Source organism: Rhinopithecus roxellana, chromosome 8, assembly GCF_007565055.1.
Source record: "Rhinopithecus roxellana isolate Shanxi Qingling chromosome 8, ASM756505v1, whole genome shotgun sequence".
Lineage (NCBI taxonomy): Eukaryota > Metazoa > Chordata > Mammalia > Primates > Cercopithecidae > Rhinopithecus > Rhinopithecus roxellana.
The window spans coordinates 91,559,979-91,573,951 of NC_044556.1; the positions used below are offsets into that span (position 1 = coordinate 91,559,979).

Sequence of the window (13,973 nt, forward strand, 5' to 3'; positions counted from 1 at the left end):
CCCCACCCCAGCCCTGGAGATGACACTTCAACATGAGATCTGGGCGGGGACAAATATCCAGACTACATCAGCCCCATCCACCTGAGGATGAAAGCTCTCTGGATATCCAGGTGGCAGAGGAGGTCACAGCCCCCTATGATGACTCTGTTGTGACCCTGAGGGGACCATTGCGGGCCTTTGCCAAGGAGGAGCAGGGGGACACAGTGGGACACAGCCCTGTATCCCCCTCCTTGATCCATGGGAGGACCCTGGCTCCAGGAGAACCTCAGGCCTCCTTCTGTCCCCATCGAGAGGGCCCATCAGAGCTCCCTTCTCCCTCCTGCTCTTCCAGGGCCTCGAGGGGAGAGAGAAGGTCAGAGCCAAGGAAAGGTGGGGGCTCAGGACCCTCCCACAACAGAAGCAGAGACACGGAGGAACCTGCCCCAGGACACACCCAGCCCCCCGAGGCCAGGCCAAGGCTCAGGGGCTCCAAAGCCCAGGTGTCTTCTTGCTAGGTCTATAAGATCCCTGCCCAGTAGCAGGTCGGGCTCTTTCCTGGTTGGCTCCCTGTTGGCTCCCCAGCTCAGACCGCAATGCTTGGCAAACAGCAGGCACTCTGTTCCTCACCTGTGTCGGTGGATGGGTCCAAAGTGAGTGCCTGCCTTTTTTTATTTTGTTTTTTTGAGACAGGTTCTCACTCTGTTGCCCACGCTGGAGTGCAGTGGTGTAATCATACCTCACTGCAGCCTTGAACTCCTGAACTCAAGTGATCTTCCTGCCTCAGCCTCCTAAGTAGCTGGGATTATAGGCCCCCAGCCCTGAGTGTCTTTTATCAATGAAAGCAGGGCTTGGCCAGGCCCACCCCTCTCCTCGTGCCCTTGCAGACGTGTCTGCATACACCCACCCCCAACACACGGCTCATTCTTTCAACCTGTCTGGGGAAGCCTGGCTGCGGGTCTGGCCTTTGCAAAGCCCACACCACCCCTCATTCCCATCCCTCTGATCCTAGCCTCCAGAGCTTTCTCCTAAATTCCAGCCCTCCCCAACCACCCTTCTGCACAAGCAATGCCACTTCCCCAACTCAGCCTCTATTTCCCCATTTGGGGAAGAAGGAAGCTGTGTACAAGGACCCAGGCAGCTCCAATGTCAGCAGCGGCAGACACCCTGCAGCCTTCCAAGCTGTAGGCAGGGGCATTTGGGTCACTGGGGCTGGCCCTGGGGAGGCAGGCACTGGAGGCCACTGGTCTTGAGAAGATTCCAGAAGAGGTGGCCCTACCGCTCAGCCATGCAAGTGCCGGTGCTTGCGGTGGAGGAAGGAAATGGCAAGAGGCACAGCAGAGGTGGGAGGTATGCGGGGTGGAGCCACACTCTGGGGTCTGCACCCCAGGCTGTCTGGGCAGCAGAAGGAAGTGGCTCTTTTCTGGTTTTACCTGTCTTCGTTCAGTTGTATGACTATTTTGAGATCCTTCATGCTATTTTTCTTGTTATTCCTAAATTAAATGCTGTTATGGACTTGCCACTGTTTTTTAACCATTCCTGTTGATGGACATTGGGGTACTTCCAGTTTATGGCTTGTGTGAACATTTGCTTACAAGTCTGTGCACAGACACAGGTTTCCTCTGGGGCAAGCCTAACGGCTAGTGTACGTTTACCCTTGAAGACACTGCCAAAGTGCCTCCCAAGAGGATTGCACCTTTCCCCTCCATCCAGCTGTGAATAAGGGTCAGGGTCTGATTTCTTCACATCCTTGCCAACACTTGCTACTCTTTGACCCTTTGATTGCAGCTGTCCCCGTAGGTGTGAGGCGACCCCTCACTGGGTTTTTTGATTTGCACATCCCCAGGATGGGTGATGTCGACGATCTTTCCAGGTGCATGCTGGCCTTCCTTGTGCCTTTTTTTTAAAAGACAGGGTCTTGCTGTATCACCCAGGCTGAAGTGTGATCATAGCAGCCTCAAACTCCTGGGCACTAGCAATCCTCCCACCTCCACTTCCTGAATAGCTGGGACTACAGGCGCACACCACTGCACCTTGCTAATTTTTAAATATTCTTGTAGAGATGGGGTCTCGCTACATTGCCAAGGCTGGTCTCAAACTCCTGGGCTCAAGCAATCCTCCCACCTCCGCCTCCCAAAGGGCTGGGATTACAGGTATAAGCCACCTTGCCCAGCTGTTTGTTTTTTGAGACAGGGCTGGAATGCAGTGGTGCTACCATGGCTCACCGCAGCCTCAGCTTCCTGGGCTCAAGTGATCCTCCCGCCTCAGCCTCCCAAGTAGCTGGGGCCACACCCAGTTAATATTTTTAGTTTTTGTAGAGATGGGGTCTTGCTATGTTGAAAAGGCTGTCCTGGTCTCAAGCAGTCCTTCTACCATACCCTCTCAAAGTGCTGGGATTACAGGCATGAGCCACTGTACCTAGCCAAAGTTGATTGTTAAAAAGAGCCTGGTACCAACCTCCCCTCTGGCTTCTGTCACCATGTAATTTCTTGCACACACTGGTTCCCCTTTACCCCCCACTTTCCCTTCTGCCACAAGTAGAAACAGCCTGAGGCCCTTGCCAGAGGCAGTTGCTGGAGCCATGCTTCTGTGTAGCCTGTAGATCCGTGAACCAAGTAAGCCTCTTTGCCTTATACACCACCCAACCTCAGGAGTTCCTTTACAGCAATGCAAATGGGCTAAGACCCCTGCCCTGCCCAAGGCAGTCCTTTGAGCTGAGCCCTGTTAACCCTGCATCTCTCCTCTCTCTACAGCTACGAGGGAGTCAGCCTTTGTCCACGCCATTGCCTCAGCTGGTGTGGCCTTTGCGGTGACACGCTCATGTGCAGAGGGCACGGCCGCCATCTGTGGCTGCAGCAGTCGCAACCAGGGCTCACCAGGCAAGGGCTGGAAGTGGGGTGGCTGTAGCGAGGACATCGAGTTTGGTGGGATGGTGTCTCGGGAGTTCGCCGACGCCCGGGAGAACCGGCCAGATGCCCGCTCAGCCATGAACCGCCACAACAATGAGGCTGGGCGCCAGGTAGGTTCACTGCCTGCAAGGGTGCTTGGGAAAAAGGAGCCTCTTCAACAGGGTGTGTGCCCCGGTTCCTTGGGGCATATGGCAGGATGGTGGCCAGGCTGAGGGTCTTCTCGACTCCTGCCTGGGGTGTGCAAAGCTTAGCACCATCCAGCTGCACCACAGCATCCAGTGCGCTCCTGGGGATGGTGAGCCCACCTGTGGACTGGGGTAGCCAAGAAGGAGGGAAGAGGCAAAGGCCTGGTCAACAGGAGCCCCTGCAGAGCCCAGGGTTGGAGACAGCCAGGCAGCCACAGAGATGGGGAGGAATTCTGCAATGAGGAAATGCACACAAGGTGACCCGATGTTAAGGACAGTTGGCAGTAATTTAGGGGGAGGGAGGCTGGGAGAGCCTCCCAGGCAGCCTGGAGGTGAAAGATGACAAGCGACTTGGTCTGGGCAGAGTACAGAGTGTAATGGAAAAAAGAACATCTTGATGTGGAGAGGCCAACCCAGACCAAGCCGTGTAAAGCTTCGTGAGCCTGTGTCTTAGTCTGTCTGTGCTGCTGCAACAAAATACCTTAGACTGGATAATTTATAAACAATGGAAGTTTAGTACTCACAGTTCTGAAGACTGGGAAGTTCAAAGTCATGGTACTAGCAGATTCCTTGTCCAGTGAGGGCCTGCTCCTCATGGATGATGCCTTCTGTGTCCTCACTCAGGGTGTGGATCTCTCTGGGGTTACTTTTATAAGGGCACTGTTTTAGGCCATTCTTGCGTTGCTACCCGAGACTGGGTAATTTTTAAAGAAGAGAGGTTTAATTGGCTCACAGATCTGCAGGCTGCACAAGCTTAGTAACAGCATTTGCTCAGCTTCTTGGGAGGCCTCAGGGAGATTTTACACATGGCAGAAGGTGGAGTGGTAGCAGGCACGTCACATGGGCCAGAGCAGAAACAAGGAAGACAGAGTGGGGGCGAGGTCGCCACACACAAATCTTGTGTGAACTCACTCACTATCATGAGGACAGCACCAAGCCATTCATGATGGATCTGCCCCCGTAACCCAAACACCTCCTGCCAGGTCCCATGCCCAACACTGGGGATTACACTTCAACATGAAATTTGGAGGGGACACAGATCCAAACCATATCAGGCACGAATCTCATTCACGATGTTCCACCCTCATGACTTGACTTGATCACCTTCTAAAGGCCCTACCTCTTAATGCTGTCACCTTGAGGGTAAAGATTTCTTTTTTGGGGGGTGGGGACACAGAGTCTCGCTGGAGTAGTGGCATCATCTCAGTTCACTGCAGGCTCCATGTCCCGGGTTCAAGCGATTCTCCTGCCTCAGCCTTCTGAGTAGCTGGGACTGTAGGCGCATGCCACCACACCCGGCTAATTTTTGTATTTTTAGTGGAGATGGGGTTTACCAGGTTGGCCAGGCTGGTCTTGAGTTTTTGACCTCAAGTGATCCACCCACCTCGGCCTCCCAAAGTGCTGTGATTACAGGTGTGAGCCACCGTGCCCAGCCGAGGGTAAAGATTTTAACCCATGAATTTTTGAGGAACACAAACATTCAGACCACAGCAGCTTGTTAGAAAGGAATTGGTCAGAAGATCAATGGATTACCAAGGGAGGAAATATGGCTGATGGGCAGTGACGGGTGTAAGGACCAAGTGGCATCCACAGGATTTAGCAACATGAAGATGGCAGTTGGCCTTGGCTGTAGAATCAGGGGATCACACAGGAGTGAAGAGTGAACAGGGGATATTCACCTTTCAACAGTGAGGAACTAGATAACTCAGACTAATTTTCCTACAGAAGACAACTTCAGATGCAGGATGAACTATAAAAAGCACCCTGTTAAACCTGTGGAGTCCCCATAATTACTCGATTCATGATAGATGAGGCAGTGCAGTGCCATGGGAGGAATGGGCTTTTCAATAAACGGTGCTCAGTCAACTGGGTGGTGTTATGGTCTGGATGTGTCTCCCAAAATTCATATATTGTAAGCGTGATCCCCAGTGCAATAGTCTGGAGAGGGGGCACCTAATAAGAGGTGTTTAGGTCATGAGGGCCTTGCCCTCATGTAGGGACCAATGCTGCTATAAAAGGGCTTGCAGAAGAGGATGTCTCTCTCTCTTTCTCTCTCTCTCTCTCTCTCTCTCTCTCTCTCTCTCTCTCTCTCTCTCTCTCTGTCTCTCACCTTCATGCCATATGAGGACATGATGGACATGATGTTCCTCCCTTCTGGAGGATGTGGCATTCATTCAGGGTGCCCTCTTGGAAGTAGATAAACCAAGCCGTAACCTGCCAGCACCTTGATCTTAGATTTCCCAGCCTCCCAAACCATGAAGGAATACATTTATGAATTACTCAGTCTCAGGTGTTATGTTGTAGCAATACAGCATTGACTAAGACAGATAGCAACACGGAAAAAAAATAACCCTGGCTTGCTACCTCGCATCATCTGTAAAAATCAATTATAAATCCCAGTGGGAAAAGTAAAACAATGAAACTTTTACAAGAAAATATATAATATCTTTGTGACCTTAAGAGTAGGCAAAGGTGTCTTAAACAGTTCAAAAAACACTCACATTGAAAGAGAAGTGGAATAACATAGACTATATTCAAATTAAGAAATTTCATCCATAAAAGCACACCACTATGGGATTGAAAAGGCAACCCACAGGGGAGGACACATTCACATACATACATCCACACTCACATATGCAGCAAATGTAGAGAAGCTACAGTAGGAAAAGAACTCTGCAGACTAAGAAGAAAAAGATAGACAAACCAATGGGAAAATTGGCCAAAAAATTAAAAGCCATGTATGAAAGAAAATATAGAAATTCCAGTACCTACACAAAAGGTGCTCAATGTTATGAGTCATCAAGAAAATGCTGTGAGAATCTATGTCCTGGAAAGAGAGAGAGGAGGATGGGGGTTTCTGAGACACTGGTGTTCTGGGGCAGGTAATTCATAAAATTTTGTATATTTTGCACTTATGACACATATACTTTTTTGTATGTCTATCATACTTCCATAAAATGATTTTTAAGTGTCAAATAACTGACCATTTAGTGAGGAATTAACAGCCCCTGATCCAAGAGAAAATCCCAAGCCTGGTACCTGGGGTAGCTTTTGTCTAGGGTCCATTTGCTGACCTGGAAGAGACTACAGAGGTTGCACTGCATTTCCAGCAGACTCACAGAGCTAAGGGGCCCACCAAGGGTGGGATCTCTGGTAAATCCTTCCTCAGTGTAGGCTGTGACCCTGAAGAGCAAAGCCAAGCCAGAAGTAGTCTTGCCCTGTGCACATGGGCAGACTAGAAATCTCTCAAAACCTGAACTTGGATTAAGGTAATCCCAAATTGCTGATACTCCCATACACTGGAAAAAGCAGATAAAATCCTCTTTGGAGAAGGACGATATCCCTCCTCTAAGCCTATAAATGTTTCTATAATAATTTTTTAGAAAACACAATGTCGGCTGGGCGCAGTGGCTCATGCCTGTAATCCCAGCACTTTGAGAGGCCGAGGCGGGCGGATCATGAGGTCAGGAGATCGAGACCATCCTGGCTAACATGGTGAAACCCATCTCTACTAAAAAATACAAAAAAAAAAAAAAAAAAAAAAATTAGCCGGGCATGGTGGCGGGCGCCTGTAGTCCCAGCTACTCGGGAGGCTGAGGCAGGAGAATGGCGTGAACCCAGGAGGCAGAGCTTGCAGTGAGCCAAGATCACGCCACTGCACTCCAGCCTGGGTGACAGAGCAAGACTCTGCCTCAAAAAAAAAAAAAGAAAACACAATGTCCAGCACACAATCAAAGATAATCTATCACATGATCTGATGACACAATGAGTTTAATCAGAAAAAAAAAAAAAAAAACAGAAACAAGTACACAGGAAATTCAGATACTGGAATTATTAGACACAGACTTCGAGGGGGAAAACGCTTACTTAGGTTCCCAAGGCTAAAACACAAGTGTGAACATTGCAGCAGGAAACTAGAAACTATAAAAAGAATATAATAGGCCAGGCATGGTGGCTCACACCTGTGATCCCAGCACTTTGGGAGGCCGAGGCAGGTGGATCACCTGAGGTCAGGAGTTCGAGACCAGCCTGACCAACATGGAGAATCCCCACCTCTACTAAAAATACAAAATTAGCTGGGTGTGGTAGTGCATGCCTGTAATCCCAGCTACTTGGGAGGCTGAGCCAAGAGAATCACTTGAATCCAGGAGGCAGAGGTTGCGGTGAGCCGAGAGTGCACCATTACACTCCAGCCTGGGCAACAAGAGCAAAACTCCATCTCAAAAAAAAAAAAAAGAATATAATAGATTTGGAAAAGAATTACATATAAATTGCAGAACAAATAAAGACTTCCAGTTAAAGATGAGAAGCTGAACACTTCCGTCTGCACTCTCCTGGAACCCACTAAAATAACAATAAATTAATTTTAAAATAAATAGATATGAAGAGATAAATATAAATAAAATATAAATAGATATAAGTAGAGACAGGTAATAGTAGATATAGATGATAGATATAAATGGATATAAATAGTGCATAGAGATTATACATAGATATACATGCTAATATAGATAGGATATATGGATAAATAGATAGATGGATGAATAGATAGAGATGGATACTCGTGAGAATACAGAAAATAAAGAGGAAACAATGCTAAGAAAATTTTGAAAGCTAAAAGCAGACAGATGAATACTCAAGCAGACCCAAGAAAACTGAGTCTTAAGCCAGTAGAGGAGAAATTTGAGAACCAGTCTAGGAATTCCCAGTATCTGATATCTTGATAAGTTGAGATAAATATGGGACCGAAAACAGGAAGATTGGTTGAAAGATGATTTTCAGAGTATTTTATAGCACACTCACTCCACTACCCAACTCTTTGTAGCCAAGCAGCAGCCTCTCCTTTCCCTGTGGCTGAAGCCTGGAGGTTTGTTTTCTGCAAAGCAGAGGTCTCTGATCTGAGGGACGCCAAGCACATCTCAGAGTAAAGCTTCCAAAGTGAAACTTTTCTCTCTACATATGGAAGTTCATGCCTTTCTCTCTGATTTCCTGATTTCTCATGCCTCCTCCTGATTTCCTAACGCTAGCTGTGATCCTTAGTTATCCTCCAGGCAAGAGGATGGAAGATTCTGCTCTGGGGACTCTGACCAACTCAAAAGAGACTTCAAGACAGTAACTTGTGAAAGGTCCCAATAAAGCAATGCAGCTAGATCACTCTATAGAGAGGACCAAGGCTGACAAGTCTCTCCCATGTACAGGAACTTCCAATAAGATTTTTAGTGTCCCATGTTTAAATATGAACAGACAGCCAAGGATCATCAGACCTCTAAGGAAGGCCTCTAACAACAACAATGGCAGAGTCCAAAACAAACAAACTCAAACAAAATTTATGGGAAAGAGACATTGTAAAGAGAGATGAAGCTTCAAAGGATGATCATTAATATCCCCAAAGAGATAAAACACTATATCCATGAAATTGGAACAGGATGGTAATTTTAAACATTCAGGTTACAAAAGAGCTCTTAGAAATTAAAAATATGATAACAGAAGCAAAATCTTCAAATTGAAAGATAGTTGAGACACCCTCCCACAAGACAGAAAAAAAAAAAAAAAGACAGAGAGATTAAAAATAAGAGCAAGGAGAAGATTTGGAGGATCTGTCCAAGAAAGACAATGACAAACAAAAAGAGGAGGCAGTCAGCAAAGAAACAAGGCAGGAAGCTTCCTCAGAACTGTGGAGCACAGGTTTCAGACCAAACAGGCCCATGAAGTGACTAGAACAACAGAAGAAAAAGATCTACTTCAAGACACACTGTTGTGAAGTTCAGAGCCTACCACATAGAACAGCCCTCCAAGCTGCCAAGGAAATGTTTGGGCTTTAGGATCAGGAATCAAAATAGTACCAGACTTTTCAGGAGCAATAATGAAAGCTAGAAGAAAACAGAGTAATACTACTTTTGAATTCCAAGATGTAAAAATGAATTTTAAGTGAAGAATTCACTTCCCAGAAAAACTATCAATTAAATGGGATAGTAGAAAAGATTGTTTTTAGACATGGACATTCCAAAAAATTTACAAGATCTTTTCTGGGAAAAAAAATATCTGCAAGAAGATGAAATTGATAGAATAGCTGATGTGTTTGGACATTTTGAAGAGAATATTTAGATAAGTAAGGGAGAATTTGAGGCTGAATCAGTTACAGGTACATTGATAATACCAACTACAAAAAGTCATCGAGGAAAAGAAGTCATCATAATGTATGACACTTAAAGGTGTCCCAATACCACCAGCAGTGAATACTGATGTGAAATTAAGCTACATTTTAGGGCAAGAGTGGTTGGTGGTTGGGAAGTGTACATCAGTATGGTGGAGTAAGGAGAGAAAACTAAATGCCATCCACCATGGCGAGAGGCCAATAAATAATGCCTAATGCTGAAAAATCAAGAGGTGTCTAGATAAGTGTGTTATTAGAGTTGTAAACATTGCAAGGGGCTGCATGTAGGACCAGGATTCCTGTTTATCTAAACAGATCTTGGAAACTGTTGGACTCTCTAAAGTATGCACCTATGTAACTTTGATCCAACACAAAACTAAAACAAAAGAGGAAATAAAATGGATATTAGATAAACTAGACTGGGCAGGGTGGGGCATATGTTACTCTGCAGATGCCCATAGGAAACAGTCAATATCAGAGGGAGGAGTTCAAGAAAGAGCCAGAAGGGGATGAGGAGGAGGCAGGATTGGGACCCAGAGCCCAGTTGAAGCCTTAGATTAGAACTGTCCAATAGAAGTAGAATGGGAGCCACAAATGGCTCATAGATTATTATAATTTGTCCCACAAATGACACAAAGATCATTATAAATTTTCTAATAGCCACATTTAAAGAGTAAACAGGTAAAACAAGGTTTTTTGGTTTTGGTTTTGGTTTGGTTTGGTTTGGTTTAGTTTGAGACAGACTGTCCTGTAGCCCAGGCTGGAGTGCAGTGGTGCAGTCTCTGCTCACTGCTACCTCCACCTCCTGGCTAAAGCAATTCTGCCTCTGCCTCCCAAGTAGCTGGGACCACAGGCGCCCGCCACCACACCTGGCTAGTTTTTGTATTTTTAGTAGACACCTGGCTTCGCCTCAAGTGATCCACCCGCCTCCGCCTCCCCAAGTGCTGGGATTACAGGCATGAGTCACCATGCCCGGCCAGAAACAAATTTTAATACTAAATTTTATTTAACTCAGGATAGCCAACATGCTATCATTTCAATAATGTAGTCAGTATTAAAATTATGAATGAGCTGTTTCCTATCCTTTTCCTATACTAAGTCTTGGGAATCCAGCATGCAGTTGGCACTTATAGCACTTCTGAATTTGCACTGCCATGCCTCACGGGCTCCTGTCTGGCCAGTGGCTGCCACAGTGCAGTGCCACCTAGACTGTTCTGATGTTCACACGCCCCTTTACGCTCACCCCCACCCCTTCCCCAAAGAAAGAAGGGAAAAGAAGCTGAGTTCTCCACTGCCCGTAGGGGAAACCATTTGCTCCTCAGCCAGGTCCTGCCCCATCCCCTCACAGCCTTACGTCCCAACATCGCCTTCCTCTTCCTCTGCAGTACCCATACAGTGACCAGCTTCTTGGGCCACTCTTATTACTCATGCTCAGGACTCCTGCCTTTCCACCCGGCCGTGTACACCTCCTCTGGGCAGCGTGCCTGGGTCCTCAGGGTCAGAAGGAACGCCTATCCCCCTGCATCCCTGCACTCTGACTGCCGTGGCTCTTCGTGTATGGCATCCCACGTTGCAACCCTGTCCTTCCTTCACTCCACCCTAGACAGTGTAGAAGTACTCAGCTAGGAGACGGGGACAGGGGAGCCCCCCAAGCCCTGACCTGGGAAGGCTTGGGTCTGGCAAGGGAGCAGGCACCAGTATCTGCACCATAGGAAGGGGGTGGCCCTGGGGCCCTATCTGGGAGTCTGCCCCCTCTGCCCGGGGACTTTATGGAGCAGGTGGGCTGCGGGCGACATGTAATGCTGTTTCCTCCGGGAGACGCACCAGGGGGCCGCCCTGACGCTGGCTCCTGCGCGTGCCCCGCAGGCCATCGCCAGCCACATGCACCTCAAGTGCAAGTGCCACGGGCTGTCGGGCAGCTGCGAGGTGAAGACTTGCTGGTGGTCGCAACCCGACTTCCGCGCCATTGGTGACTTCCTCAAGGACAAGTACGACAGCGCCTCGGAGATGGTGGTGGAGAAGCACCGGGAGTCCCGCGGATGGGTGGAGACCCTGCGGCCGCGCTACACCTACTTCAAGGTGCCCACGGAGCGTGACCTGGTCTACTACGAGGCCTCGCCCAACTTCTGCGAGCCCAACCCCGAGACGGGTTCCTTCGGCACGCGCGACCGGACCTGCAACGTCAGCTCACACGGCATCGACGGCTGCGACCTGCTGTGCTGCGGCCGCGGCCACAACGCGAGAGCGGAGCGGCGCCGGGAGAAGTGCCGCTGCGTGTTCCACTGGTGCTGCTACGTCAGCTGCCAGGAGTGCACGCGCGTCTACGACGTGCACACCTGCAAGTAGGCACCGGCCGCGGCTCCCCCTGGACGGGGATGGGCCCTGCCTGGGGGTGGGCTTTTCCCTGGGTGGGGCAGGACTCTCACCTAAACGGGGCAGTACTACTCCCTGGGGGCGGGACTCCTCCCTGGGGGTGGGGCTCCCACCTGGGGGCAGAACTCCTACCTGGAGGCAGGGCTCCTCGCTGGAGCCAGTGTCTCCTCTCTGGCTGCTGGGCGCCTCCTGAATGAGGCGGAGCTCCAGGATGGGGAGGGGCTCTGCGTAGGCTTCTCCCTGGAGACTGGGTTCTGCCGGACAGAGGGGGAGCTACATGGTGGGCGGAACTTCTCCTGGGTGGGACAGAGCTTTTCCTGCGAGGGCGTGGCTCTCGGTGGACGCGACACTAGGTAGGCTTCTACCTGCAGGTGGGGCTCCTACTGAAGGAGGCGGGGTTCTAGGATGGGGCAGGGCTCTGGGGTAGACTCCTCCCTGGGGGCGGAGCTCCTCCTTAGGAGTGGGGTTTCATGGTGGATGGGGCTTCTGCCTGGATGGGGCAGAGCTTCTCCTGACCAGGGCAGGGCCCCTTCCATGCGGACTGTGGCTCTGGGTGGGCGTGGCCTGCATAGGCTCCTTCCTGTGGGTGGGGCTCCTCTGGGACAAGGCTCCGATGGGGCGGGGCTTCTCTCCGCGGGTGGGACTTCCCTGGGAACAGCCCAGGAATCCGGGATCCAGAGCAGGGAATTCAGCCCTCTAGCCCCCTCCTCCCCAATCCCCTGTAAGGTTCCATCCACCCCTGTGTCTAGTTGGGAAGGTTCCATGAAGCGAGTCGGGTCCCCAACCCGTGCCCCTGGGATCCGAGGGCTCCTCTCCAGGCGCCTGGTTTTGGAATGCTCCAGGCGCGCCGACTCCTGTGCCACCCCTTCCTCTGCCTGGGGTTTGACCACCCACCTGACCAGGAACCCTACTGGGGAAAGCCTGAAGCGCCTCGCAGCCCCCAACCCCAAGACCAAGCTCGGTCCTGGGAGAGGACCGGGGCTTCGCGGAGGCAAGTGACTGAGGCCCTCCCAAAGAGGTCCGCCCTGCCCGGGCTACCACACCGTCAGGTCCTCCTCCTAGGGAGCCGGCCTGCTGCGCCCCAGGCCCCGCCTGTCTCTGCGCTGCTCAGCTGCGCCCCCTTCTTTGCAGCTGCCCAGCCCCTCCTCCCTGCCCTCGGGTCTCCCCACTTGCACTCCATCCAGCCACAGGAAAGATAGAAGCTTCTCGTCCCGTCCCTCCCTTTCCTCCGCCTGTCCACAGCCCCTTATAAGATAAAGGTAGGAAGAGGGGTCCAGTCCCCCCAGGCTGCCCAGAGCTGCTGGTCTCATTTGGGGGCTGTTCAGGAGATTTGGGGGGTATCACCCCCCACCCCACTGTGCTGCTCGCAAAGGTCCCACAGCCCTGAGATGGGCCGGTCCCCTTCCTGGCCTCTCATGGCGGAACTGGAGCAAAGGTCCGCTTTCTTGGAGCCAATGGCCCGGCCCCTCCTAACTCATCTGCCTGACCCGGGAATGAATAGGAGGCCGCTGAACCCACCCGGCCCATATCCCTGGTTGCCCCATGGTCAGCCCCTCAGCCTCTGCCACTGTGAACCGGCTCCCACCCTCAAGGTGCGAGGAGGAGACGCGGCTAGGCGGGGCGCCCCAAGAGCCCAGAAGAGGGGACACCGCCATCCTCTGCCTCAAATTCTGCGTTTTTGGTTTTAATGTTATATCTGATGCTGCTATATCCACTGTCCACTGGAGTTAGATGAATAGATGTTTTGTGGTTTTTTTTCCTTTTCTTTCTATGAAAGAAATTATTTTAGTCTTAGCTTGTGAGTTTCAAACAATGGGAAAAGTGAAAAAACAGAAACAAGCCATCAAGGCTGTGGTCTGGGCTGGATTTTTGGTGGTGGGTCAGCACGGTGTTGAGAGAGTAGAGAAGATGCCTACTCAGGATCTCAGGGCCTGGGTCCAGGGGCAGGGGAATGCCCCAAGGCCATGATGGGTAGGGGACCTCCAGAGCTGGAATTCCAGGTGGAAGGAATAAGGATAGCTAAGCTGAGGGAATGGCCACTGGCACCAAGGCCTGGAGTGGGGTAGAGCCTCTGATAGGGAGACAGCGGCAGGCACCTGGAGTCCCCAGGTAGGTAGCCGTAAGGTAAGGGGCTTGGCTGAGCCCCCAACAAGTCAGAGCAGCAGGATGCCCACCACCTCCTCTCCCACAGAGCCCATACTCACTCAGCGGACACCCTAGCACCAGCTATGGACATGCCCCCAACTCTCTGGGTTTGCGGACAGTGGCATGGTGGCTGGTGGCCTCTAAGTGTAGGATCAGCTGGATCCAAGCAGGACCTTGGGATGGGGCTGGCCATAAGGAGTTCTTCTGGGATCCTCACCTCGTAGGGTTGTG

At 50.6% G+C, this 13,973-nt stretch overlaps 1 protein-coding gene across 1 annotated transcript in view; it reads left to right on the forward strand.

Moving 5' to 3' along the window:
* The window catches only part of WNT3A (Wnt family member 3A), a 54,411-nt gene extending 41,078 nt beyond the window's left edge, over positions 1-13,333 (forward strand). Inside the window, exons 3-4 of the mRNA XM_010375708.2 lie at positions 2,730-2,995; positions 11,091-13,333. Of these exons, the coding sequence (XP_010374010.1) occupies positions 2,730-2,995; positions 11,091-11,570 (746 nt within the window). The 3' untranslated portion in view covers positions 11,571-13,333. The remainder of the gene's footprint in view (positions 1-2,729; positions 2,996-11,090) is intronic.
* Positions 13,334-13,973: the final 640 nt, after the last annotated feature.